Source organism: Passer montanus, unplaced genomic scaffold, assembly GCF_014805655.1.
Source record: "Passer montanus isolate IOZ18808 unplaced genomic scaffold, ASM1480565v1 scaffold72, whole genome shotgun sequence".
In the NCBI taxonomy this organism is placed as follows: Eukaryota; Metazoa; Chordata; class Aves; order Passeriformes; family Passeridae; genus Passer; species Passer montanus.
The window spans coordinates 3,576,475-3,603,911 of NW_024372370.1; the positions used below are offsets into that span (position 1 = coordinate 3,576,475).

The following is a 27,437-nucleotide window of genomic DNA, read 5'->3' on the forward strand; positions in this document are numbered from 1 at the left end:
AATTCATTACATGCTGGCAGTTTAGATAAATGGATATTATGGTCTCAGCATATTTCGGCCCAGCACCACTGTGCCTATTTGCAAATGTCTAAGAAAGTGATAATATTCCTATCAGTTTCAGACTGCTAAAGAAAAAAAATGGGGTAGAATTTCTTATTTATATTTATAGGATGCCTGTGGGGAAGACAGCAATGCTGTATATGGCAGTTTGTGTGGACATGTGGTGCTAAACATATATTAAAAAAAGATAACAGACCTTTTGACGTTTCTTTGTAGAAATATGGAAGAAAAGCCAGAGTAGATCAGTAATTGACAGTTATGCAGGAGATGCATTTCCAGATTTCTTTCTGAAGAAATATTTCACAAACTTACAATTCCTTTCAACGTCGGTAATCCATCTTTAATTATTTTGTTGATTTCATAGTTGTATTTTACAAGGTTGATGTAATGTCTGCTTCCTGCCAACATTTGATACGGACAATCCACTTTGTCATTGCTTTGATGAAATGGCAGGCTGCTTGTAGTTGCAGTACTTTTTTTTTTTTCGGGGTGTGTGTGTGAACTGAGCATGGGTAAAGGCTTATCAGTTTCTGAATGCCACAGCTTTAACAGCAAGATCTGTGGGGAGCTGCCAGTTTGTACCATGGACAGAATGGGAAGCATGTTCAATGCAGTTCAGTGAACGTTGTTTATATGTACCCGGTTCTGTACAGCTGTTTCTTATATTTGTACTTTTTGAGTGTGCCTTTATTGCCGCACGTACGCTTGAGCATTATTTTGCTACCAGGTGTCCATTTGAAAGGGCTTTGGTGTTCCAAGCTGTAACTGGGACTGCTGGAGTGCAGGATCACTCTCTTTGGGGTCAGAAGCCCACGCTGCACCGTGGATGTTGCAGTGGGGGCACCCAGCCACCCTGGTGCCACGCTGTCAGGGGGCTGGGGGACACGAGGGGCTTCTGCTCATTCAGCAAAGTCAATGGTTGCACAGTGTGTGCTTTGGGGTTGTCTGACATGGATCCATCCAAAGATCGTCTCTTTGCAAGCATCTCCTTGGCTTGACATACCTTCAAGCAAGATGCAATCCTAGCTGGGGCTGTTTAGGTTTAGTTACACGTAAATGACTAAGTACCGTCTTGAATCTATTCTTAGCACTACAGGTTGCCTTTAGACAGGTTTCGGCAAGAGGCAGAGGAGAGTGTAATTTTTTCTCCATGGAGGCTGAGCAGTGAAGGTGTTCTGGCTTCAGAGTAGCTGAAGAGATTTTGAATATTTTTTTTCCCCCTAGTGAATGCAGTACATGGATAGGGATATTTAGGCCAATTGCAATGGAGGAGTTTAGGTTACTATGCAAAGCAGTATTTATTAATAACATTTGCATATTGAAATAAAAAGTCTGATGCAATTAAAATTGCCTGCACTGAGGATTAGCCTGATCTCTGAGGGGAAAAACATTCCAAGACTGTGCACCTATGCACACACGAGTGGCAAAATCTTTCTGTCTGTAGAGGGCCCTTTTCTTAAACCCTTCTCCTTTTTCAAAGAGGCGAGTCACTGAAGTAGAGAAGTAGTGACAAAGAATTTCTGCAATGTGTGATGAAGCAAGTGGGTATAAAGGTTTTGTAAACTCATTGCAAGGTATAGAAAATCATTGTGCCTACTCTATTGTATTACACAGAAGTATTTCAGTGAATGCCCTGGCCAACAAAGTATACTAGAAGTGCCAAATACATTTAGAAATAATGTACTCTTGCTCTTAGGGTCGTTGGAATTTAGGTTGCACAACATTGAATACTGTGGATGGCATTTGGCTATTCTAGTGGAGGATCCTCGTTTCTTGTTTAAAAAAAAAATCCATTTCTGGTGTTTACATCTTGAGTGTTGATTCAGTTTGGATTGTATTTCTTTCATGATGAAGTATGTATAAACATTTTAAAAAGGTGTGGCACAGTCAAGTGTTTTCATTATTTGTATGATAGGTTTGAACATCTATTCCAAAGTATCAGTAGGCACCTGCAGAAGCAAAAGTGGGTTTGTAGCACCTGAACACATTCTCATTCGTGCAATTAAAGCAGTTTACAGAGCAAGGAAGAAAAGAATATCACATACTGAGGTTTGTTGTCTTTTTCACAGAGGACAAAAGAGTTTTGATTCTTTCACTTCAAGTTTAGCCTAGCTATTGTGTAGGGGAGGAGTTTTAATGAATCATTGTTTAACTTTGATACTGCCAAGTATTTGACCATTAAATAGTCTGAAATGTGTGTATAGCACTTTGGTGACAGACCCTTATTTAACAGTGATTAATTGGCATTGAATAGTTATTTAATTACTTCAGAAGAAATCTAACAACAGTGTGTGTTCTGATTAAGTTATTTGATGTAAAAACAAACATAAGACTGCTGAAGGGAGCACGTTCCCTTTTGCAGCTTGCTACTAAAACTACACACTGCATGGAAGCCTGAGTGATTGAAATAGCAGATACTATTCACCAGTTTGGATGCTGTTGTAACATTGGCATACTTAATCCTTGACTTTTTAAAAGACTTCTTTTGTTTATAGTTTGGTGAAATTTGACTTACAAGTTTTAGATGCAGTATTTTTTCTTTTTGCTTTTGTAGCCCCTCACTGGGATAAGTAAAGGATGTAGGTATTAAGAGAGCTTAAATTTTTTTGTGAATTGGATATACTGGACTGATCTAAGAATTATTGCTTCTTGGCATGTATGTGTATGTCAGAGATGCTTGCTTAAGGAGTTATGAAAATATCAACTATGGTGGCAGGTTATGTTGATAGTCTGTAAGTTTAGGAGAGAAGGATTTAGAGGTTTTGGAGAAAAAACATAATTTTCAGGATGAGGGGGCAGGTAAGTTGTGCAGCTCCTGCCCTTCTTGAATAGCAGGTGCAACAGTTTCCATAGTCTGAAGAAGCATTCTCAAAAGTTAGGTTTGCCCATTCTGGAAGAATCTGTAGTCATAACTTTAAGCATTTTGAGTCCTGACTCCAAATAGGTACTTTAATTTTTAAATCTGGAATGTTTTTTCTTGCATACTTAATTATGCATAAGCAAGTCACTGATTTACTGTGCTTCCAGTAAGTGGAAATAGTTGTTTCTTCATACCTTGTGAAATAGACCTCTTGTACTTGTAGACATCCTTATAAATGAAGCAATTGCTTTGAATGCAATACTGTAATGGCTGTGGGGCATCTTGTGGATATTTCCAAAGCATAACACTTCTGCTTGAAAGTTGCATTGCTGTCCCTGCCATGTGGTGAAGGAACTTGCTTCATTGAGTTACTGTACCTTCCTTCTGCATAGGACATGCTGTGTAAAATGCCAGTTCAGTTACATCCGTGTGAACAGGATCTGAAATGCACCTCTAGTCTTCTATTTTCTCTTCTACTTTCTCTGGGGTAATAGAATTGAAAAACAGCAATGACAAAAATAAAGCTAAGAGTTTGTTTCTTGCCTTTAGCTGTAGAAAAGCATTAATGGTCACCAGATAAACAGTACAGGAAGGAGATACAGACCTCTTAGCAGTAAGCAAAATATTTTCCTGGTCTTAATGACTTCAGGTGTCATTTTCCAGGATTTCTATGTGCAAACACTAAATAGACCTAATTTTCAGTAATTTGAAAATTCAAAAACAGTGCAGCTCTGCTATCAGAAAATCGCTTTAATGTTTATTTGGGAAGCAACTGATTCATCTTGCCACTGTTTAATTGTATTAGGTGGACTGTGAAAGGTTCCAGTTTTCGATGTTTGTCTTTTTCATATACCATTTCTTTTGCTCACTCAAATTTTGTCAGCGTCATTTTACAGAATTACTGTATTTACATTTTAAAGAGGATTAGGCAGATTAAAAGATGTTTTCATGTTTTATTGATAACATCAGATTAATTTCTACTTTCCTAGTGGCAGCTCACAGAACTGTCAAAACAGAGGCTATAGAAACATTGTTATACTTTACAATTCCATAAGGCAGTTGCAAAAAAAATGCAGTTTTGGCAATTAGCAGCGTGATTACCTCTGGGAGCTGGAGTGGTTGGTGGTAACATGGCAGAGACAGTGAAACCAGGGATTGCTGGGGACAGCTTGGCTGAGCCAAGTTTTCTGTTGTGACCACGTTGCTCAGAGAACTTCACGGGAAGAGGAGGAGAGCCACAGTCACTCTCAATGTGCAGGCATTGCTCCATGGCTGGAGGTGCCAGCGTGGGGCTGACCTTGCTGTGGCCATGGAAGAGGAGCCAGCCTGAGTGACCTTGCTGCCTCCTGGCAGTGTCACGTGGGGTGGCCTTTGCGCAATGGCTTCTTATATAAGTCTGAAACCACTACAAATAAAACTTACTTGGGGTTAAAAGGCAAAAAGGTGATTCTTAGGCTGGATTAAGGTGGGGTTTGCTTGCTGTGGGAACAATCCTTTGCCCTTGTGTGCAGCTCCTCATTGGTGGGTCTCACAGCTTTTCATGGAGGGCCTTAGCACCGTCACCTCTCCTTGCTCTGCTCCTTGCTCTGTAAAATAAAGTGAAGTCACTCAGAAGACAAGTGACAAAGCTGTGAACAGATTTCTAATACCCTGAGCCCAGTCTGTTATTCCACCTAGTTTTCCTTATCTGCCCTACCTGGACATTTTCCTGGTAAGGAAACCTCTATCAACAGGAAGCATTTAACCTCTTCAAATGATTTTCTTTTTGCCAGTGAAATCTTGGTTCATTTGAAAACAACCTAGAATGTGATATTTAAGGATATTAGTGACAGCATGTATACAGCATGTGCTTGATCACTCTTCTGGGACTACTCTCCATGAAAGAAAATCATGGCAAAAAGAAAGTTTTTTTTAAAAATTGTCTTGGACTTTCTTCTGATGTATCTACCCTGATAAAAGGGAACATCCCCACATGCTATTCCTAGTAGAAAAAGGTGAAAGAGATTTTTCTGAGTGTTGTGCTGCTGTACACCCTTCCTCTCTGTGTGCAAAGCGTAAAACCAGGATGAATTCAGCTGTTGGCTGCCTGAAGTAACTGCCTTGGGTAGTGAAGTACTGCAGAACAAGCTCTTTGCCACCAGTCTCCTCGGAGTCATGTCCCAGACCTGAGGAGAGGATGTTTTCTGTATTGTTTGGTGTGCAACAGAAATTCCCTGAAAAAAGAAATGAATTAAAAAGAGCTGTGAGCAGAGAACTAGCATGATGGCTGCTACAGAAGTTACTTCAGTATCTCTTATCTCTAAATTACGTTGCCAGTGCACTCTGTGGAAACTTTAAACTTGCTTTCAGTTTAATGAGTTCCTTTGAAAGGAAAAAAAAAAGTCTTTTGTTGCCAGCGCAGTGAATATGTTTGTACCAGTTAAAAGTATAATTGAATCAAGATATATGCAGATAACAAAGCAATGTGAATGCATGTATGGGCATCACACACCTTAGAAATGGCCAGATTCCCACCCCTGGTTTAGTTTCTTTCCTGGTGAGTAGAGATACTGATTAATAGAGAAAGATACTAATCCACTTATGGGTGGCAGCGCTGTGACTTTAATTATGAAAGAAGTCTTGATATAACTGCCTTTTTTCACTCAAGTAGAACTTGGGAAAATAGAGAAACGTAAATGCTTCACTGACAGCAGATTAAAAATCGTTTTATTAGCTTTAATAAAGATCAGTATTGTCAAGGTTTTCAATAAGTATAAATGGAGAGCTGCATGAATGCCAATCTATCTCAGATTTTATTTTTGAAACGCCTGCAATTTGGATCCATGTATAATGTTGAGGGGTGAGAACAGAAATGCTAAAAAAGATCAGTTAGATCAGCTATGATCTATCTGAGACATGCATGCACTAGTGAGTTTCAGTCAAGGATAGGAGCAGATTCCAGCTGATGTTCCTTGATGAAACTTGCATTAAGTTGTCTGACCTGTAAACCTTTACCTGCCCATGTTAAGCATACAAAGCATGTGTGTTTCACCTGTTAAATTCTGTTGAAATATTATCTTCAAAGCCCATTTAAATTTTTTTTCTAGCTGTCTATGTAAAGAGTTTATATTTGGGTAGAAAGCATTTGTAAAAAAATTATTATTCTTCAAAATATATTGCAGTGGTAGTAGGAGACTCACTCCCCTCATGAGGGTTTCCAAAATTGTTTTTTTATTCTTTAAGTCCAGCTGTTTCCTTTTAATTGTTTTTGAGTAGTAAAACATGGATCTTTTCAGGAATTATATTTACTTCCCTTTTGTTTTTCTTCTCAACCCTGTTTCTATAGGAAGAATCTTAAATCGTTTCTCCAAAGATATTGGCCACTTGGATGACTTGCTTCCACTGACCTTCTTGGACTTCGTGCAGGTAATTCAGTTGCTGCTGTCAGAGACTTCTGCACTGCATTCTGCATTTAGATTCCTGTATGCTTTGCTGAAGATCAACTATTTGTCACAGATGTAGCTGAGTCGAAGGAAAGTACTTGTTTGTGAAAGAAAGGTGCGGTTGAAATTTAACGTGTCAGTGAAAAGCTAACATGAGTAATAACTGGTAGGTAGGAGTGGCTATACACAGCTTGCTATTATGTCAAGATTTCAGCTCATAGCAGCTACATGCTTGGTAAATTGCTCCTGATTTGCCTCCAAGCAATCTGGCAAGCTTATTGCTGTTATAAGAAATATGTCCATAGTAAAGAAACAATCAGCTCACATGAAAAGATAGCACAGATTAACCTAATTACATGTCTACTTCCACAAAGAATCAAATGCTTACCACACCATTTCAGATTAAAATAGGTGTGGCTATTTACAAAGAAAAGATTAGTAGTAATAGGCTGAATATAATAGCCTTAATAGGAACAAGTGAAATAAGTTGCTGCAGAAAAGAAAGATGGACAAAGCGTTGAGATTTTGATAGTGATGAAATGATAAAGGATTATACGTGACATCAAGGTGGTTTTTCTGTTGCAGTTGCTATTAATCTTTCTTGTAAAAAATTGCAGGAGGATAAATCTGAAAAAAAAATGATCGTACTGTATGAAAATAACATGAATCACAGAATATACAGAATTGTGGATGCTAGATAAAAAAAGACTTAGTGGGTTATCTGGATCCACTTAGTGGATCACACCTGTCACGCTGAGGTCAGAAATGTTTTAAAGGTGCTATTACTAGCTTTGCTTCGTCTCTTAAAGATAACCTAGTCAGGATCTAAACCATGTTTTGACTTACTTAAAAATAAACCAAAGACATTTCAGGTTGAGCAGTTTAATCATGTTGTTCTTCCTGAACTCTTGAAAATAAGGAAAAAATTATTGCAAGGAGTAAAAATGCCTAAGATAAAGTGTTTTTTGTAGTTCAGTGAAGTAGCTGAAATTGAGGTGTATGTTTTGTTTTTCAATTTTCAAAATCAAAAAGATTTTTACAGTGCCATTTTAAAGTGTCATTTTGGGGAAAAAGGAAACATAGTGTATTGTACCTATCAATTACAGCAGTTGGGTTTTGTAATGAGTTAGGGACTTGCTTACAGAGAATATTAGGATTTTTAATACATGGTCACTTAATTTCATTTTAATTAAGTTCTTCTTGAAAGTGCAATATGATTTTTCTATAAAAACAATTAATTTTTTACTGTTTGTGCAGATTCCAAGTCCTCTTCAGTCTCGTTAACTGTCTTATTGGTCAGAATATCTTTATTTCAGCTGTCTTGAGACTATACATATGTGCCTTTCTTTTTGACTGGAAGTTCAGTTTGTCCTGCAGTCCTTGTCCTGTTCTCTTAGCATACAGTTTGCATCCACAAAGTCAAACCCATCTGTCCTGCACAGTGTGCTGCTTGTCCATTGGGCCAGAGGGTTTATATGTGCCTCAGTCTGCCCTTTACAGCAGACTGCACTGTGTGTGTTCACACTAGGTACTGCTCATGGCCAGAGCATCCTCTGGGTCCTGTGATCCTGAGATAAAATGATTAGCCATTTCTTTTAGTTCTGTATATTTACAATAATAACGTGAGGGTTGTGTTGCAAGACAGCATAGTGGTTTATAGCAAGAAACTGAGTGGGTGTTTTGCACGCCCTGGCATGTGGTTTAAAGGCATGTGGGGTTGTCTGAGGATGCAGAATTTGCTGAGAAAATGATACAGAAGTCTGCAAAAGCAGAGGGAGCCACAGTTGGTGTGATCTTGTCCATACTTCCTTTTGGGAGCAGACCCTGAAGCAAACTGCCTTGAGAATTGCACTATCTTACTTTTGACAGAACAAACTGATCTGCTTCAAAAGGAGGCTGAGAGAGTGTCTACCCTGTGTGCATGGCACATGGCACAGAGTGTACAGAGAGCATCATCTACCAGCACATTGGAAAACCTAGTCAGTGGCCAGGGTATAGAACCTTTAGGCAGTGTGTGCTTTCTGGAACTGAACTGGTCTGGAATGGAAGAGTGAAAGCTGCTTCTATAGATGTGATTGTTTTCTTCTTTCAAGCTCCTGCTGTAAACCACATTTGGTAAACATTTTCCTTCATCTTGATTAATTTGTGGGGTTTTTTTTAATTGGCTATTGAATTATTTGTCAAATTCTTGAGTTTGTTTTTTAAGTGAAAAGTTATTGCTTTCCAAAAAACAAAGTATATTTTACAAGTCCAGTACAATATTAAAAAGACAGTGTGTTTCAAAGCTTGCCTGCTCTATTTGGCATCAGAAAAGAAAATGTAGGATTTTACTGTTGATTATTAATGCACTGCTTTCCACGAGAAAAAATCACTTTCTTCTTGGCAGGTTTTCTAAAATTTACTCTTATTGATCAGCAGGCTTCTTGCTTAGTGAATGCTTTTGCAATTCAAGAGCAAATATATATTTATTTCTGATGAAACAGAGATCTTTACAAAGGATAACTGTTATCAATTATGATAGAGATCTTTTGTCACTTGTTTTGTTTGCAGGTGTCTTTTATAACACTTCTTATAATCCCTTCAGGAAGAAATATTTTCTCCTTTCTAAAAACAGTATTAGCTGGATATAAAAGCCCTGATCCCAGCCATTATTGTTGATTCTTTGAGAGACATTTCCCAACATTCATTGTTTAAATGGTTGTCAGGAGGAATCAAGTGAAACTTAATAAACAATGCAGTAACTGGTTCATCTTACTTTGTGTGTAGAAGCTTTTCTTGAGCGGATTTGCATTGAAGAAGTGGTCGTTTTTCAGAGTTATTGCTAGCATCATTGTGGAGCATTCCACCCTTTTACTGTATTGGCAAGTGAGTGTGTAATTTCAGCACAAATAAATACAATGTGATTGGACACCCAAAAGCTACAGTATGAGCCAATTTAAATACTGATAAATAAATATTTAAATGCCACCTTCTAGTTTCCTGTATTTTGTAACTATACAAAATACAGATTTTTAAGCAATGCTAAAAAATGATCATATTCTTCTGGAGTAAGTATTAATATTTATATACTGCACTACAGCCATAATGAGCATTATTAGTCTAGACAGGTAAACTGGATGAAAATTAATTCTTTGAATAGAAAGAGTTTAATTTTTTAGATCTTCCACTGAGTTAAGGAAAATAAAGACTCTCTTCAAGACAGTGGATAGTCTCTGTGCACTTTCTGGTTAACGCAGAGATGAAAGGTATGTGGCAAGCACAAAAATACATCATGAACCTTGTGTTTTCTTTTGAAAATCTGGTTAGATTTTACAAAACCATGGCTTTGCAATATCTCCCAAAGTAGCTACTTGCATTGCATTTAAAGTTTTCTGCCATCTTTTCATTCTTTGGTTTGAAGTGCACCAAAATATAACACACCTGTCTTGAGAGCTTGAAGGCAAGAGAAGCAGTCCTCACTGGAAGGCAGTAATTTTTTTCTCCTTATGAATTTTAACAGCATATGAGGCATCTCACTGCAGCTGACTGTGTTTTGTGGAAATTACTGCTGTATCCACAAGGTTTATGAATTAAAAATAAGTCTCTTTTATGAGAACATGTTTATGGCTATGTTTGACTACATGGCTGGAACAGAATGCTGTGGGTAGATGTGAAGTAGAAAAATTGATTTGAGAACCAAAGGTTAATTTAGGTGTTTCAGCTAAGATATCTTTAATGGTATGTTTAAAGTTCTGTTTGAAGCTCATTTAAGTTAAAAAAACCCTTCAAAATCTGCAGTCTACGCCTGAGTCTTATCTTCTGTAATGAATTCTGGCTGATCGTAAGGTTCTGTACGAGTTCTCCTAAGAAAGTAAACTAGAAAGCAATGTTATGTTCAGTATGACACTTGTTATTTCTACTAAATTGGCATTACATTTGTTCATAGAATCGGGTAGTAATCAATGTTTGTAGGTTGACTAAGTCAAAAAGCTGAATTAATTTGTTTGGCAAAGATGGTGGGGTTTTGGCTTTTTTCTTGTGAGTTTGCATTGTTTTAATTATTGTTGACCTCCTTGGCCTCTGTCTGCATCTCGTTCTCTTTTTCTTAACTGGAGTTACTTGGTTTTGGCAACTGTTCTCCAGCTAAGTTACAATCTCACCAGCTAAAGGACAACTTGTGTGATGGCCATTACAATGCTTTAAAACTTTCTAAGAGGATTTAAACACCTATTTTATTTAGATATAAATGTCCGGCCTTAAGCTCTGTGTGAGTATAAGGTTCTGTTGATGTGGATTCACTGGTAGGTGTGGGGTCTGTAGTGTAAAACCGTAGGCTCACAGCATGCTTTGGGTTGGAAAGGACCTTAAAGATCGCCTAGTTCCAAACCCCTGCCAGGGACAGGGACATCTTTCACTAGACCTCGTTGATCAAAGGCTCATCCAACCTGGCCTTGAACACTTACAAGGATGGGGCATCCACAGCTTCTCTTGGCAATGTTTAGCTCAATGCAGCACTAATAAAACACAATTGGGGAAAAGGTCAGCCAAGAAATAGAATAAAATTTTGAGGGGGTATTAGGAATTGAAATTAATGAGGGGTTATTAGGAATTAAGAATCCAATATATTTAATAGTTGTTTATGCACATTAGCCCAGATATTCCTAAGTGGCCAGTATTTTGGATGCTGTAGTTTTGAGACCTCATAAAAGGCTGAATCATATTCTGTCTCAAGATAAATCTGCAGAGACTTAACATCTTTAAACTCGGATCTCAGACTTTGCCAGATGAGTACCCAAACTGACAAACTACTTGGAAATTATATCTGTAAACTGATTGAATACATAGGACAGTGAAACATTTCAGACTTTGTGTTGGTTTTGTAAATTATTCTGGTAAATTTTAAAGGGAAGATTTTCTCTGTAGTTTCTTGCCCTTGTAATTTTTCAGTGATCTTATTATTTGTTAACAGAGTTGATTTTCTGCTTTAGTTTCAAGTGAATTTGAGTAATTAATGCGATGGCCCCTTCATTTTGATTTCTTACCCTATGTTAGATTGAGGGGAGGGGTAAAAAATCATGATCTGTTTTGTTTCTGGAGAACACTGTGAACATGTGAACTATCTGCAGCTGCCCTTGAAAAAGGGCAGTGATTTATTGAGGAAAACTGAATTGCAAAACCTTTTTCCTCCCCAAAATCAACAGCTTGACTGAGTTTAAATAACTGACTTTTCATATCCTTTCATCACACACAAAGACCTAATCCTGAGACTACTTGAACCACCAATGTAGGCTGTGGCTGAGACCACCACTGAATGTGCCATTCCCTTCTCACTACACACAAAACACATTGACTGCAGCTTTATGGAGTGAAAATAGTGAAGAAAAGGAAAATGTGAAGGAGGTGTCCACAGTCATTTCTTAAAGAAAAAAAAGAGAAAGGGGGGAAAAAAAGCTGCTGCATCTGGATATTAGGAACAAAAAGTGCCTCAGACTGGAATAATAGCTTGGGTCACTTGCTTTCGTATGTGCACAAGAGTGGAACTGCCGTTCCTTGTTTCAGTACCACTGACCCCTGCATTTTATTGTGTGAGGATGTCAGGGAAAGTGTGTAGAAGGAATTTGAGGATCTTTTAGTTTAACAATGACATTGTTATTTTGTGCTTTCTGTGAGAGGTGGTATTCCTGAGGAGTTCGTTGCGTTGTTTTTTCCAGTTTAGCTGAGTTTAGTCTGTATGCATGTGTGAGTTTTGAGAGGCATTTTTATTCATTAAAGAATAATTCTTTCTGTGTGTTTGCATGTGTGTATTCAAAATATGATCAGCGGTGTGTTGTAAGAAAATAACCAGTAGTGGGATCTCTGTTAAATGTCAGTATACTCTGTTGAGCCTGGTGCCTAGTGCAGACCTGTGCCTTGGATACCTGGGATACCTTTTAGCTTCCCTTCTGCTGGATCATGGTAGTTTTGCTGTGCTGAGGTTTAAATGCAAAATAAATAAATTAAAGAACCACAAAACAGTTGCCTGGTAACACTTGACAACTGAAACTTTATGGGACTTTTTCTTGCTGTAACTTCCCAAGAGCCATGTTAAGGGCATATGACTATTGCACAATGAAAGACAAGTTAAAACTTTAATAGGCGTATATATTTTTTCATTGGTAAATTTGAGCTCTAGTTTCAGAAAAGGTTAAAATTATCATTGCAATAAGATCCTAATTTTTGCTGTGATCATGCAGTATTTGCATGTGCTTTTAGTTTCGGTATTTTTTAATTAACCCCACTGTCTTGTTAAAAACAAACAAGCAAACAAATAAAAGGGGTGGGAAGTGGTGGAGGAAGAGGAGGCTTGGGTTGCATTTGTGTCTCCAAGACTAACATGCAGAAGCTGTGAGTTTAGCACAGACACTTGTCTAAATAATGCAGTTTTTTATTGACCTTTTCTTCTCTGTCCTTGAATGTCTTGGTTGTTAAATCTCAGTAGCCAATTAGTCTTGTTGATGGTGACCAGCAGTGGGAGATAATCTATGCCTAAGCTATTGCTGTTCTTTATTTTGTACCTGTCATCACATTCCTTTGAATGGAAGGGTGAGCGTCCTACAGACTGCATATTTACTCAGATTGGAAGTGTGTGCACAGGATAAATGTGTAAAGTCTGGAGTCACTGCTAATGGGTGAATTCCTGTTTATATATGGACCAATATTTACTCAGATTGGTAGTGTGTGCACAGGATAAAATGTGTGAAGTCTGGAGTCACTGCTAATGGGTGAATTCCTGTTTATATATGGACCTCAGTTTTCCAGGGAAGGCTGTGTTCTGTTCTCACTATAGTGTCTGTGTATCCCCAGCCTAAGCCTTTGCCTCACCCCCCTTTTTTTTTAAATTTATGTTCATTTGTAGAATTTTTTTAAGAATAGGTATGCATGCAATTGTCCACATGTTAGTGTCAAGGCAGCAGAGATCACTACTGTAACAAAACTAATTTGTGTAAGAAGATAATGTAAATGCTTTAATATTTTAGGGTATTTATTTACTTGATATTAATAAAATTTGAAGATTCAACACTTTATCTGACATGGGAAAAAAGGTAAAATAATACTGAAAATAGGGTGTCATTACCTTCTTGTCCTCTTGCCTCCTCTACTACCTTTCTTGTTTTTCTTAACCCATTTCCTTTTAGTTTTTGCACTTCTGCATTTATGTGGTAAAAGTAGGTCATAGTTTTGTACTGGGCTCCTTTCATTTTCTTATTTGTGGAATACAGGTGGTTTGAATATAGTGCTCTGAAAAATAAAGCTAGTTTTCAATTAGTGGAATTCTGTCTTTTTCTAGAGCATTGTGAGGTGTAGTCTTTATACTACTTTCCCTAACATTTGCGCAGATTGAGGTTTAATGGTAGTTGTTCTTGCAATATTTTGATAGTTGGAACATGTAAATACAAAATTACAGTCAGGTGTAAATAATCTCTTCTCCAAATGGGCTTCTCTGTTTTCTTTATCAGATTACTTTCAATATATTTTCAGATAATAGAAAGCAGGATAGTTTTATGGAAGTCCAGTGATGTTCACCCTGTTCTTTGTGGTTTGGAAATTTCCCCACTTTAGTTAAGGTGGAATTTGTAAAAATTCCAGAAAGATTCTATTCATTTGGTTCATACCTTTTGGAAGGTATTTTCTCGTTTGCTTTTCTTTGTGTGAAAGAAGGCAAAGAAATATTATCAAAGTGTATTTATGTATGCAAGTGAACTTATTTTTTGTAGTTTTCTCCTTTTTTTTGCTCTTTCTTTGTGTATATACTACTGCTGTTTTTAGTGCTAGAGTGGAGATTTTTATCATTATTTTATAGGTATTTCATCGGTATTTTATAGCTTATAGGTTTTTATAGGTTTATTGGTATTTCCCTGACTTTGTAAGCATTATCACAACCTTTCATATCTGTGTCTCAGACTGGTGATTAGTCTTACGACTTCTGAAAATCATTAACATTTCTAACACTTTACAGTAGCTAGAAATACTTTAATTCTGCTGTCAGTCACAGAGTGTAACAATACTGTTCCAAATGGTGATAAGTATAAATCTTCTAGATTGCCTTTAACTACTGATATACTATAGATAGGACAATGACTGCTTACAAACAAATTAGGATTTCACTGTTTGGCAAAAGGATTGGAGATTTCTCTTTTGATTCACGAAGGAAGGAGAAACTTGGAGGTAATTTGAATTACTAAGCCATGTAGCTGACATGTGTCTGTGTAAATCATTATGCGTATTTATGCCCAAAACAAATGTGACACAAGGAATTATCTTTAGCAAAAATAAAGACTTCATCTCACAGAAATGTTCTGCCAGGGTTATGTGTGCACCTGCACAATATAAGAACTTTTTTCTTGCTGAATACTGTGGCTACTTGGTGAACTGTGCAGCTTTGAAAATTCCAGACAAGTTTGTTTGTCAAAAGGTAGAGGAGATGCAGTGGGGGCAGTTCTGTATGACAGAAGATGAGAGCTCAGGTGGTAATTGAATGTCATATGTCTTTTTATTATGTCTTTTTATTACATCTACATTAAAGGACATTTTTGTACTGTTTAAAAGAGATTGAGTCGTTTAGATTGTACTCCTGAAATACAAAAGTCTGTGTATTTAGGCTCTTTCAAGGGCTTAATAATATCTATTCCTGCACAGTGGAAGAATAGAATGCTGAGCTATTTCATTTTCTTTCACAATCACATCCCTAAATAATTTTCTTAATAGTGTTTAAAATCAGTCTAATGATTAAATAAACAGAGCTCTCTTGCTATATATGTCAGTCGCATGCTAAAATAAAGGGCTTAGATATTCTTATAAAAATGCTGGTTTGATCGTTGATTCAGTTGTCCATCCTTCTATCAAATTCAACGTAACACTTCAAAAAACAATTTTTCAATTTTCTCACTAATAGTCTGGATTTTGGGATCAGATCAAACTTAACTATTAGTTAGTTTTGTAAGTGTGCCCTTGTTGATGGTTTGTGATAAATAAAGCTTCTGAAAAATCTTCTTGGTGGTTTGCTGCATATTTGTAACACATAAAGAATGAGCACGCACTTACAAGACTAAATGATTTTTATTCTCTGCTGAGGAATTTTCTCTTTACTCACTGGGTTCTGGACATGCACAGAGCAGCTGAACTGGGTGAAACTTGCTGGTGGTGGAATGAGGCTGGTGCTGATTATTTTAAATATGCTGAAAGCATCAGACCACTATTCAGCTTTTTGGAGGTGAGTGATCATAGATATCATGTAGTACTGAGAAATTATGAGTCAGGGATTTATTTTGAATAGGAAAGTAGTATTTTATAGCCCTATCAAAGTGGCAAAGTTCTGAGGAAGTTAAGGGGGAAAATGTCAGGGACAGGTTAGAAAGCATTTTTTGCATATCTCCTGTGAAAGAGTGTGACCTGAAGGAAAAAGAATGTAGTTTTATTTCTTTGGATAGCTGATGCTGTAGTCCTTAATATTTTTCATAGTTTTCATTTAACTGGGGCAGAGAGGCTGTTGTGGTATTACAGAAATAGATTACAGAAATATGAGTAGTTCTTCATTCCACCTAAAAATAAATACATGAATAGTGTATTTCTAAACAGCAAGAACAACAATAAAATGCTTAAAAGCTTGTAGTTGCTGTAAGGCAGAAGAGCTGTGTTACTGAGGAATTGATACTCTCTTTAACAGAAAAGCCCACAGTTCAAATGTAGCAGAAAGCTTTTAAAGTTGTTGAAAGACCCAGAATTAACTTCTGGTGAAAGTTGGACTTGGCTGAGCAGAAAAGGTCATGCAGTTGAAAATGAGGTATTCTTGAGGAGGGTGCACAGCTGCTCTGGCATTGTGGCCATGAGGGACAAGGGACACAAGGCAGGAAAGTACAGGGCTCAAAGACAAAGTTTGCAAAATTGTGACACGTGGGGCGGCAGTGTCTGTGGGAAGTACGATTTTGAAGGTGCATAGTATGGGTGAAAATGTGATAACAGCATCATTAGCTCAGAGGAATTCCTCACAGGAAGAGAGGACAGTATTTCAGCAAGTAAATTAATGGACCAGACCGTAAGAACGTGAACTAATGCCATCAGTGGTCTGTCTAGGTCAGTGTTTTTTCCCCGGCAGTGACAATAGGAGATGCTGTTTGTAGAGGGCATGAGCTGCTTTCTGTGATCCTTTCCCTGTTTAGTATCCCAGCACTCACAGTTTTGTACTCATGGAGTTAAAAGGCCTAACTTTTCCCATTCCTTTTACAATGCATTTTTTGCGTCATTTTGTATTTGCCTGTAAGATCTGCCTCCTGCATCCTAATAGCCTTAAAACAGTGAGATTTTTTTGGGGTTCTTTTTTTGTTCTCATTCTGTGTATATGTTCTCCCTAATTATCACTGAAATAACGTCTGCTTTCAAAATGGTTTTTTAAATGGGATAAAACTGAGACAAAGATCAATGAATCAGCCTCTGCTGGTAAAGTGCTAAACATATGAGTGAAGGACAAAATGGGAAATACACCACTTAGTAGCAGTACTAAGGAGTAAAATATCCATTGTTGAATCAAATGTTTTGATTTCATAAGGCTCTGTACTCAGTGGGGCTGTCTTGGGCTTATATAGCTGAGGAAACATCGTGGAAAGTACTTCTGAGAGGTAGGAGGGGAGCAAAAATTGTCAAGCCATTTTCATTTTCCTATAAAAATATCTGTTACTCATCAGCAAGGACTGACAGAGGAGATACAAAAATGCATTTTTCTGAGAATATTGAAGCAAGTGCAACAGCCAGCAAAGCAACCACACTTGACAATGGTGGTGAATGTTGGAGACACAACACCCCTAAATAAGTATGATGGAGAAGAGATGCTTTCTGCTACCTGAGGAGTAACTCGGGGAATGTTGGGTGATGCCAGACATTTTTCTGTAGTGTTTCAGGCAGGTTCTGGCAAGAGCTGTCAAGAAAGCAAAGCATGTATGTGTGCATGTTCTACACTCACTGATTAATGCTGTTTCCTCAAGCTACCATGTAAAGTTGTGCTCGGCATCTGAGGTGTTTCACAGGAAGATAAAATGTATTTTTCATGGTACAAAGACCACTGTAGTTTATGTGAATAGTTCTTGTGTGTGCACTTTTTGTCCCTTGGGAAAAGAGCAATATAATGTAGCCAAGGCCTATTCACAGGAGAAGTGACAAACAGCATTGTTGAACAGCAAAACCATAATAGCTCTTTATATTTTTCATATGGGGAAATCACAGTAAAGTCATAACTAACTCCTGTGACTTCAGGAAGACCTCTCACTTTTCTATAGATCCTCATTGCAAAGTTGTGACTTGCTGCCCAAATCATTGAGAACACTTCTGTGCAGATGTGCTTAGGGGGCACAAGGTGCAATAAACGAGGAGCGCTTCAGAAAGTCAGAGATCCTGTTCAATATTCTGCTGCTTATAAATACAAAAATATATTGTCCACAGCCATTTATAAGAATGGCTGTTGGCACTGTCATTTTGTATATTAGTTTCCATGTCCACTGGTTATGAGCAGGAGCTGCATGCCTAAATAGAGGCTGTAGCTTTGGCTCTGATAAAAGCTTTTTTTTTTCCTTGGAAAACCTGTATTGGCTGGAAGTAACTTACTACCATGGGCAAAGAGCCCTGGCAAAAAAACTTCTTACATGAGTGAAGATAGTTTATTCTTAGAAAGAAGATAACCTCTGTATGTTGTAGGACTGTAGTGCAGAGTTCTAAGCAATGAGTATTCCAAGTGTCTGTCAGAATCACCAAGTCCAGAGCTTGGTTATGTGTCTGTTTCTCAAGCATCATATCTGGAAGTCTCAGACAACGTACAGACTGTGATTTTTGAAAGCTGCTGTTACAGTCAAGTTCTGCAGGAGACAGTTAAGCCTCCTGGCCCAGGGTGCCCAGAGAACCTATGTCTGTCCCTTCTTGTAGGGTAAGAGATTACTGATGATAGGATTACTGTTTGAATATGAGAGTGGTGGTGGTGCCAATGTATTAAAGAAAACACCCTTTTTATTGTAAGGTCACTTGTTAAAGAACAATTGCACACAGTTTGCTGTGACCTCAAACAAATATTAAGGCTTCTCACTTAATGACAAAATGCATGCCAAGTCAAATGAATGAGCATGTTGGTGGCACAGAAAACATTTGCCCTGAGGAGCTCAGTATATGCTTGTTCACTTGGAAAAACAGTGATCCAGAAGGACTGTCTTGTAGAGACAAAAACAAATAGGAGGTGCTAGCATTAAGGATGTGATTGGAAATTTTAAATACATTTCTGGCAGATGTATTCAGCCCATTTGCAGTGACATATTGATTTAGTTAGATAACCTCTTGTCAACTAATTGCAAATAGCAGGATTGAGAGGAGATGAGAGCATTTCGCAGGAGATAAGATGAACTTGGTCTTTTTGAAGCTTTTAGAGCTGGCAGTATTTATTTCTTACTTTCTTCATTCAATTTATCTGAAATTATATTTTTTGTTTCTTCTCCTGCTGTGTCTTTTTTTTCCCCTTTCAGTGCATTGGTTGTCATTGCCTTTAAATTCCATATTTTCTTGTGGATGCACATTTTCCATAGCTGAATTAAGACTGATTGAGAGCTATCATTCCTGTCAAATATTGCTGTCCTTGGTTGCTTCAGAAAAGGACATTGTCAGAGATGCCACTTAAATATTGTATATCCCATGTGTTCTCCTGTACTCATAAATCTTCATTGCATTTTTGCTGAAGACGAATGTGTTCCTGGCAGTTTGATGCAAGCAATAGCATAAACAACCATATATGCTTATTTTTAACCTGTTCCAAAAGAAAACCCATAAATTTTATTTAAAAAGTAGTTTGAAGACAAGACTGCTCACCTCAACTCAGCTCCTTTAAGTGAGCAAAATGAAGTAGAATTGTTTAGGTGCTAGTTTCTCTTTGGATGTTTCCTGTGGCTTTTCGTAATAAAGGGGAAAAATGCAGAAAATCTACACTGTGGTTCTGGGTGGAGCTGGCTTGAGTAGAGTGTTTGTCACTCTGATCTTCTCATTGCAATGTCATCTTCCCAGAGAGACTTCTCTTCTGGTGTCCCAGTGTAACCAGCCACCTGTGCAGTTTTTCTTTAACAGAGGTGCAGGTCAGTCAGTCCAGACAGTCTGGTTTGAAAAAGTCTGTTTGAAGGGGGAAAAAAAGGCATTCAAGGATAAAGAAAATGTCAGAACTGGATTAAGGATTGATTGTACATGCAGTTATTTGGCAGAGTCAACAAGGAAATAATTTCTGTCAGGGGTAGGGGAGAAGAAGGAGGAAGGGTGATGCCAAGCAAGTATGAACAGAGTGGGGTTTTGTAGTTTCTTGACATGGCTTTACTTCAGACAGCACACCTGACTGAGAGTGCCTAAAGTTAATGCAGTGAAGGTTCAAACTAAAGTCAAGGACATGTGCCTTTGCTATTATTAAATTAGTATGGCTTTGTGGCAGTTCCGTGGGCTAATATAATCCTCAGGAGTGTATATTGGGGCCCAGGGAGCAGCATTTGGGAATTGGGGCTGAGTAGGTGTACTTGGCATCTGCTTAAGTATTGGTAAAACCAATCCTGGAATGCTGCAGTTCTTGCGTGGGATTTGACTGTAGATTCAGTCATCAAAATTTAGCCTTGATGGGCTTTAGGTGTTTACTTTGCTGTAGTCACCGGGCATCAAGTAAATACAGTTGGTGGATTGTAGCAAAATACTAAACCACTTAGGTTCATTAGATATGCTCTTAAAAGTTAGATGAAGTTACTACCATCCTTGGACATGTTTAAAAGATGCACACAGACCGTGCTTCAGGACATGGAGTAGTGGTGGACTTGGCAGTGCTGTATTAAGGACTGGACTCTATGATCTTAGTGTCTTTTCCAATCTAAACAACTTTACTATTCTATTCATCACTTCTAAACTGTTAAACTAGGACAGGAGTTTTACTATGTAGGCCACATCTGGATTCCCTCAATGAGGTTTCCAAGTCTCAGATCCCATCCCCTGGGCTCCTCTCATTGATGAGGAATCCTACCAGGTCAACAATTGCAAGTCCAGAATAGTGTGGTTCCTATACCATGTTTTTTTGCTCTGTGGTTGTGGCACAGAAGTACCTGTTACTCCTAGATCAAGAGCTGTTTGAGATAAAAACTGCAAAATACCACTCTCAGCACCTGTAAGAATAATGGAGAAGTAGGTCATCAGATGGTGAAGGGAAAGCAAGTTTCACAAGTGAACGTGCTGATCAGGGCGTTTGTTTCCCCAGAGGGTTATAGTTGGGTATGCCTGTTGCAGTAAAAGAGGAGATTTTTAAGGAAAAATAAAAGCCACAGTAAATGGAGTGACTGCCCAAATCATGAGGGAAATTTCTCAGGACTCTTATAAGCAAGAGGATAACTCCCAACAGAAGCAACATGTGCTTTTCTGTACTCTAGGGATAGACTGTGTGCTGGCTGTGTGGGAGATTCATCTTTCTCCAGGAAAATGGAAGCAAGTTTGATGGTGGACATTGGTCACTATGTCTCCATTTGGAAACAATAGTCTTTTCCTGAAACTCTCCAGGTCTTTTGGGTCTTGGTAACCAGTGCATCTGTTGTATTTTGTTCAAGATGGCCTTGTTTCAAATACTGTGCAGATAGCTGTAAATGTAATTAATCAGCTCCTGTGTTTCTGTTTTAGTTGCTTTTTTCTTTTTATTTTCAGTTTGACTGTTACTTTCTACACAGTCATTACATTTTGGATGCTAAAATTAAGAAATACATTAAAAGGTGCTGGGTTTGTAGACCATATTTCTTTTATGTAGGAAAACCTTGGACTTTTGATGCAATTTTCCGTTGTAAGCTGATTCTTCCATGAGAAGTCCAGATACCCAGTCCTGAGCATTTCTTGCTGCTTGTCTCCAGAGAGGAGAGACAAGCCAGACACTCATGTTACCATTACTGTCAGCCTGCTGATTATCTTGGGTCCTGCAGCTTGCATGCAGTGAAGCTGGTAGAAGTTGGGGCAGTCTCCAGCTGCAAAGGTTGGTTGTCTCTTGTGAAATTCAGGAGCTAGAACCTTTGCCTTACCTCACGCAGTGACTACATGATTACAGTCTGCAAATGGTTGTGTCTGCCTTTCAGACTACTTCATTAGGAGTTAATTTATATGCAAGTTTGGTTTTCAAAAAAAAGAACACACATGACTGATCCACCCTATCATAAATTTTTATAATGATAAGGTGGTGCAGGCTCATCTAAAATTCCTTCCAAAGGCGGTGTCAGATTTTTACTTTAGTCATCCTAACCATCTTTTCCTTCCCTGTATTTCTGCCATAGCAAGGCTTTGTTTACATGAGCTGGATCTTAATAGTTTTACTCCCACTCCCAGCCCCACTGGCACTTTGCAATATATTGTAGATTATCATCACTAAACTTCAGTTTGGCTTCTTTGTTTTTTGTTAAGAAGCATTTGTTTTCCTCAGAATTCTTTTCCTTGAAGTAGCTCTCCACAACATTTGACTTCAGGTTTGTGGCTGATGTTATGAGGAGACTACACTGTAATTCAGAAACAGCTTTTCTGAGACGAGGAAGTGGCGGAGGGAGAAGGCAGCAGATGTATCGAGCAGATTCAGGAGTGAGTTTGGAACAGAAAGGAAGGACTGGACTTCAGTCTCTGCTGATAAGGATGGAGGTGAAGGAGCCTTTAGAAACTTGCCAGCGTATGGATGGCTGGCAGGCTTGGCAGAGATAATGAGCATTACTGAGGAGAGTGGAGATCTAGAACAGGAGAAAATTTGTAGGAGGTCAGGAATCTTTTTGTCCTTTCTCCTCACCCCATGATAAAAAGGAAATACGTTTACAGAGCTCTAAAGAATGCCAGAGAAGTAGAAGGTAGAGAAGGGCTGGTGGCAGTGCTGGTGAGGAGCCCAGGGTGCTTTGTTTTGCTTTGTGCTGACACAGCCATGTGCATAATTGATCCAGGTGAAACACTGTGCACTCTCATTGCCACCTTGCCTCCTCCTGATGAAATCGAGGTAGACATTTGGGATCTGTATCTATAAGGTCAAACAACATGATGCTATCAACACCTTAACCCACAGATGAGCAGTGTAGTGGTAATGCAACTTCCTCCAGAGCTCCTTTCCTATGTCTACCTTTAGCAATTTTTCTTAATAGGGTTATGAGACCCTAAAATGTGCTTTCAGGATCTATGAGATGGGGGGGCTGTAAAAATCTTCTTTTCATCTGATTTATCACTGATAAATTTTCTTTCATGAGCTAAGACCTCTAAGCCTAGAGGTGACTCATGCAGTCGTAATATGTAAGGTGTGTGGGTTTGCTCTTTGGTCAAGTCAAATTAGGATAAAGTCGGAGAAGCCTGAAGGGAAAAAAGCAAATTTAGGGGTAAAGGTTGTACTTGTTTTTGGCCTCAGTGCGCTACCAGAAGTGCAGCAGGAAATGCAATGTGTCATAGACACTTCCACTGAAAGTGTTTGAAAGGTAGCTCTCTGGTACCTACCTTAGCTGATGTGTTGGTTATATGAGCACCAAATTGGAAAACTTGAAGGGACTGGAAGCATTTTTGCTGCAAGACATGCATTTCTGGCACCCAGTGGTCGCTAATGCATTTTTGGAATCTAAAAATCAGGCAGCCACAATATTTAGCTGGAATCCACTTCTGTGTTGCATGAGGTGATGAAGAAGGTGGCTGCTGTACAGTCCATAAAATGAAAAATCTTCCGAAAATATTTTTATTTCTAAGGAATATGTTAATGAGAATAATACAGGAGTTTAATCTTGAGCTAGGATTTCGGTTGTCTGGTTTTGGTACTGTATGGGTTGGATTTTTTTCCCCTTTTTTAAGGAACAAGTGGGCACATCCTAATTATAGTATATCAGGACTCCTACCATACATTCATTCATGCACAGCTGGGTTCTGAAAGAAGTTTGTGTACAGATGATGGTTTTGACTGTCTGTTCAAACTGAAAGTTTGATGAAAGACATGAAGGGGTTTGAAGGAAATGGAGGATTTAATTTAGAAAGTTGGGCCAGGATCCTAAGCAGCAGAGTTTTCCTCATTATATCTGGTTTTCTAAGAGTAAAGTCAGGTTTACCTCACCTGTTACATTACACTGTAGTAAACCTGGTGAAACAAGCCTTTTATCACATTTCTTGCAGTGTGTAACATTTTCTTGTTATTTGTAATATTTCACAATGTAATCCTTTGAGAAGAGGAAGCCCACTTTCTCCTGTCCTGGGTTTTCTTTCCAAATGGGACAATGTTGTGTTTAGGAAAACATTGCAAGCCTATTTTGAAAGTCTCTCTTCCAAGTGTCAAGTCTTTCAACTCAAGTTGAAAGCCAGTTTTTCACCAGTTTCTTCTTAGCAGGAGTGAAAAAAAATGTCCTTGATTCACCAAATAACTAGGATTCATTAAAGATTAGTTGTTCATTACATTGATCATTTATTACTTTATTACAGGAGTCACAAAATAGTCTACCAAGAAAGACAATTTTCAGTCAACCAGTTTTGTAAAGACTTATTTTAAGGAACAAATAATGTGGAAGAAAACCATAAACTGGAAAAATAGTCAATTTAGATATTACTGTAAATTTTCCACGTTGCTTAAAAATAGATGTTGCTCATATGTTATACAATGCATCCACCCTTAAATGTAGTAGTTATGTTTAAATATTTAAGTGTTTCAATAGTGTTAAATAGTTTTATACTTGTTCTAAATTAAATTCTTCTGGCAAAGAGTTTTTTATTTTGTTTCTATTGTGCTCCAGACTCTCCTACAGATTTGTGGTGTGGTGGCTGTGGCTGTGGCAGTGATTCCTTGGATGCTCATCCCCTTAATTCCACTATTTATTCTTTTCATTTTTCTTCGACGATATTTTTTAGACACTTCAAGAGATATTAAACGTCTAGAAGCCACAAGTATGTAGTTTGGTGGGACTTAATGTTAGTTTGACCCTACTTATTATTATGTGAAATGCTAGTATTTTATAGACAGTCCATCAAAGATTTTTTTCTTTTGCTATGCAAATAACTTCCTTATTGCCTTGGTTCTCAACTAGTGAATTATATGCTTAACTCCTGTTTTGCATAATGATAAACCTAGGGTATATCAGTTAACTATCTGTAAATAAAGCTAGTTAAGAATATGCTAAGCTGCTGGTCTTTGGGACCTTGCATGCATATACTTATGGTATTTCTGACCTTATCTGACTCCTATGCCTTACTTTAGCTTGACTATGATATGGAATATTAAGCATTATGAATAACAAACATGGGTGCCTAATGTCATTAATAAAGCCCTAAGAATTTCTACGGTGACAGCTATTGTTAAAATTGTAAGACATATTTGTATAAATTAATCTGCCTGGCGTCTGACTCATTCTAATTGAGTAAGAGAACATTAGTTAAAGATATTGCATATTTATTTTAAAAGATGCAGTAGACTAGTTTGTATGGTTAAATATAAAGTGGTAGGATTAAAGATTAGTGTGGTACAAAAAGAATTAAATGTTGTCCTTCATCTATTGTTAAGTTAACTCAGCTCTCATTTCCCTTTGTAGCTCGAAGTCCGGTGTTCTCCCACTTGTCGTCATCCCTCCAGGGGCTTTGGACTATTCGGGCTTTGAAAGCAGAGGAAAGATTTCAAAAACTATTTGATGCACACCAAGACCTCCACTCAGGTTTGTGATGAATTGATGTGAAAAATCAAATACTTTGCACGGTAGGAGGGAAATATCTTATGCCCTCAGCGACATGTATATAATGTGCATTAAAATCAGTAGGAGCTGTGCATTTGTCTCTTTAGGGTAAAAGTCCTGTATTAGAACAAAAACATTATCTGTCTAGATTTAGAGAGTTTACTTTAGGCTGTAATATAATTTAGAATACCCATGCATATGTTTTAATAATGTGTAAGATAAACATTTGAAAGTATGCCTGATAAGAATACTTAAAGAATAATTTTTAATGTTTTCTTGGATTCCATCTTTAAGAAAAGGAAAGGTGGGGGCAGAGCAGAGAGCAATGTGATGGGAACAAGCAATATAATGAAACATTTGACACTAGGAATGGGCAGATATCATTAGTATAAATAATCTCGGAACTTTCATAAATCTAACTATTTTTTACTTTGAGCAGCTTTCAGGGCTTACATCTAAAATATGAAATTAATGTAATTGGAAGGTGTGAAATATCGGTGTTCTGCAAGGATAAGTAATATAATTCAGGTTTGCACTGTGATTCTTTGACTTCTGCTATTTAAATGCTCTCTATTACAATGTTCTTCAAGATATAGCAGAATGCAAGTTTTGTGTTTGTTAGGTAAAATTTTGACTTTCCTCTGTTGTAACACATACAAGTATATTCGATTGCTGTTTTGTAGTTTATAGGTTTACAAGGTTTCAGACAAGACCAGCTGATCCTTTCTGAAGTACAGTTTATCACAGGTTGTAGCATCATACACACTGACCATGTTGAGCCCGGTGACTTGTGGCTGGTGTAGGGCATCTTCCAAGAGGCACCTCTAGCTTTGAATTTCCCATTTCTTAATATTTTATAGTTGCTAGTTATCTGACCAAATCAGCACTACAATACCTGATAGTGAGGGAAGACAAAGTTATGGTTTAGTTTTATATTAAAAGACATCTTTAGGCAATTAACTGTACAAAGAGGACCATGACATATAAGAGAAATATTTTTCTGTATTTTAAGGTCAGATATCCAGGGAACATAAACCATTTTTCAGTCAGTTTCGTGCATCTCCTTAACAAAACTGTCAATAATACCCCTCATGGACAGATCATGAACCTGTTTTTGAGGTCAGACTTCAGTTCTTATAGTCACACTCTTCTGTATACCTGCAGACTTCATCTTGCTGTCTTTCCCACGCAAGCCTTTGGGGTACACCAGCTGGCTTGAAGTGTGTGTGGTTTTTGGTCCTCACAGGGAATATGTGCCTGGACAGCAAAGGAGGCCAACACCTTTGAATTAATAGCAGCATGGAAAGGAGGGAAGTGATGGTCCCCCTCCACACTTGTTAGCCCCCACTGGGCGTGCTGCATCCAGTTGTGGACCTCCAGCTCTGCGAAACATTATAACAAACTGGAGTGAGCTCTCTGGAGGGGCCATGAAGATAGTAAGGGTATTAACAGGAGAGATTTCCTTTTTGGGGAGGTACTGGGCTTGTTCAGGTCACAGAATACAGAGGATTTAATGGCTGCCTTCCAGTACCTGCAAGGATGTTGCCATAAATACAGGTTCCTCACCATGTGGTACATAGTGGTAGGAGCACCGACTTGGATGTAAGTTGTAACAAGAGATTTTTAACCTGAATTCAAGGAAGAACTCTTTCACTGTGAGCACAGTCAAGCAGAGGCAAGGATTGCCCAGAGGTGCAGGCTTCATCTGTATAGATTTTCAAGACTCAAACTGCATAAAGCAGCATGGTCTGACCTCTGACCTGACTGTGCTTGAGCAGGAGGCTGAGCTAGAGATTTCTTGAAGTTGTTTTCACCCTGGATAGTTCTTTGATAGTAAATGTGAGCAAGCAGTAGCTGATGTGAGAGAATACCTTTCATAACATCTCACCAAGTTGGAGTCCTGGGTTTTTAAGTCTCCTGAAGAGTTTTAAATTCTTTCCTGCATTGCCAAAGGCTCTCCCAACCAGTGACGGTTTTATTTAGCACTTTTAACTGGAGTAGTATCTTCCTCTCTTATTTAGACCTAAGCCTAGGACTCAGGACACCTGCTTTGAACCCCTTTGAAGGATGCCTATGAATAGAGTATTAAATAAATTTTAGATAAAAAAACATCTAAAAGGCATGCTGACATTTGACCAAACCCAAGTTTCCTTCCTGCCAGTGCCCATCTGTATAAGCAAGCCCATGACTTGTCAGACCACGATGATTCTTTATTAGTTCCTGTGACTGTCAGATTCCTTTCTTTATGTGACCCCCTATTGCATAGAGAGGTTGCAAAATGACCCATCTCAAGGTGGCAATGTAACACACCTCCCTGGACAATTAGGATCAATGCAGCAAAAGCTCCATAATCTGACTATTGATGATCAGGCTTAAAACCACACTTTACCTCCTCTCCAT

The 27,437-nt window shown here is 38.1% G+C and overlaps 1 protein-coding gene across 2 annotated transcripts in view; it reads left to right on the top strand.

Annotated features, from left to right (window-relative positions):
• ABCC4 (ATP binding cassette subfamily C member 4) overlaps nt 1–27,437 on the top strand; it is a 141,498-nt gene that overhangs the window by 70,608 nt on the left and 43,453 nt on the right. For both annotated transcript variants that reach the window (XM_039730451.1, XM_039730452.1), the window contains exons 20-22: nt 6,246–6,325; nt 24,108–24,258; nt 24,900–25,019. In XM_039730451.1, coding sequence (XP_039586385.1) covers nt 6,246–6,325; nt 24,108–24,258; nt 24,900–25,019 — 351 coding nt within the window. The remainder of the gene's footprint in view (nt 1–6,245; nt 6,326–24,107; nt 24,259–24,899; nt 25,020–27,437) is intronic.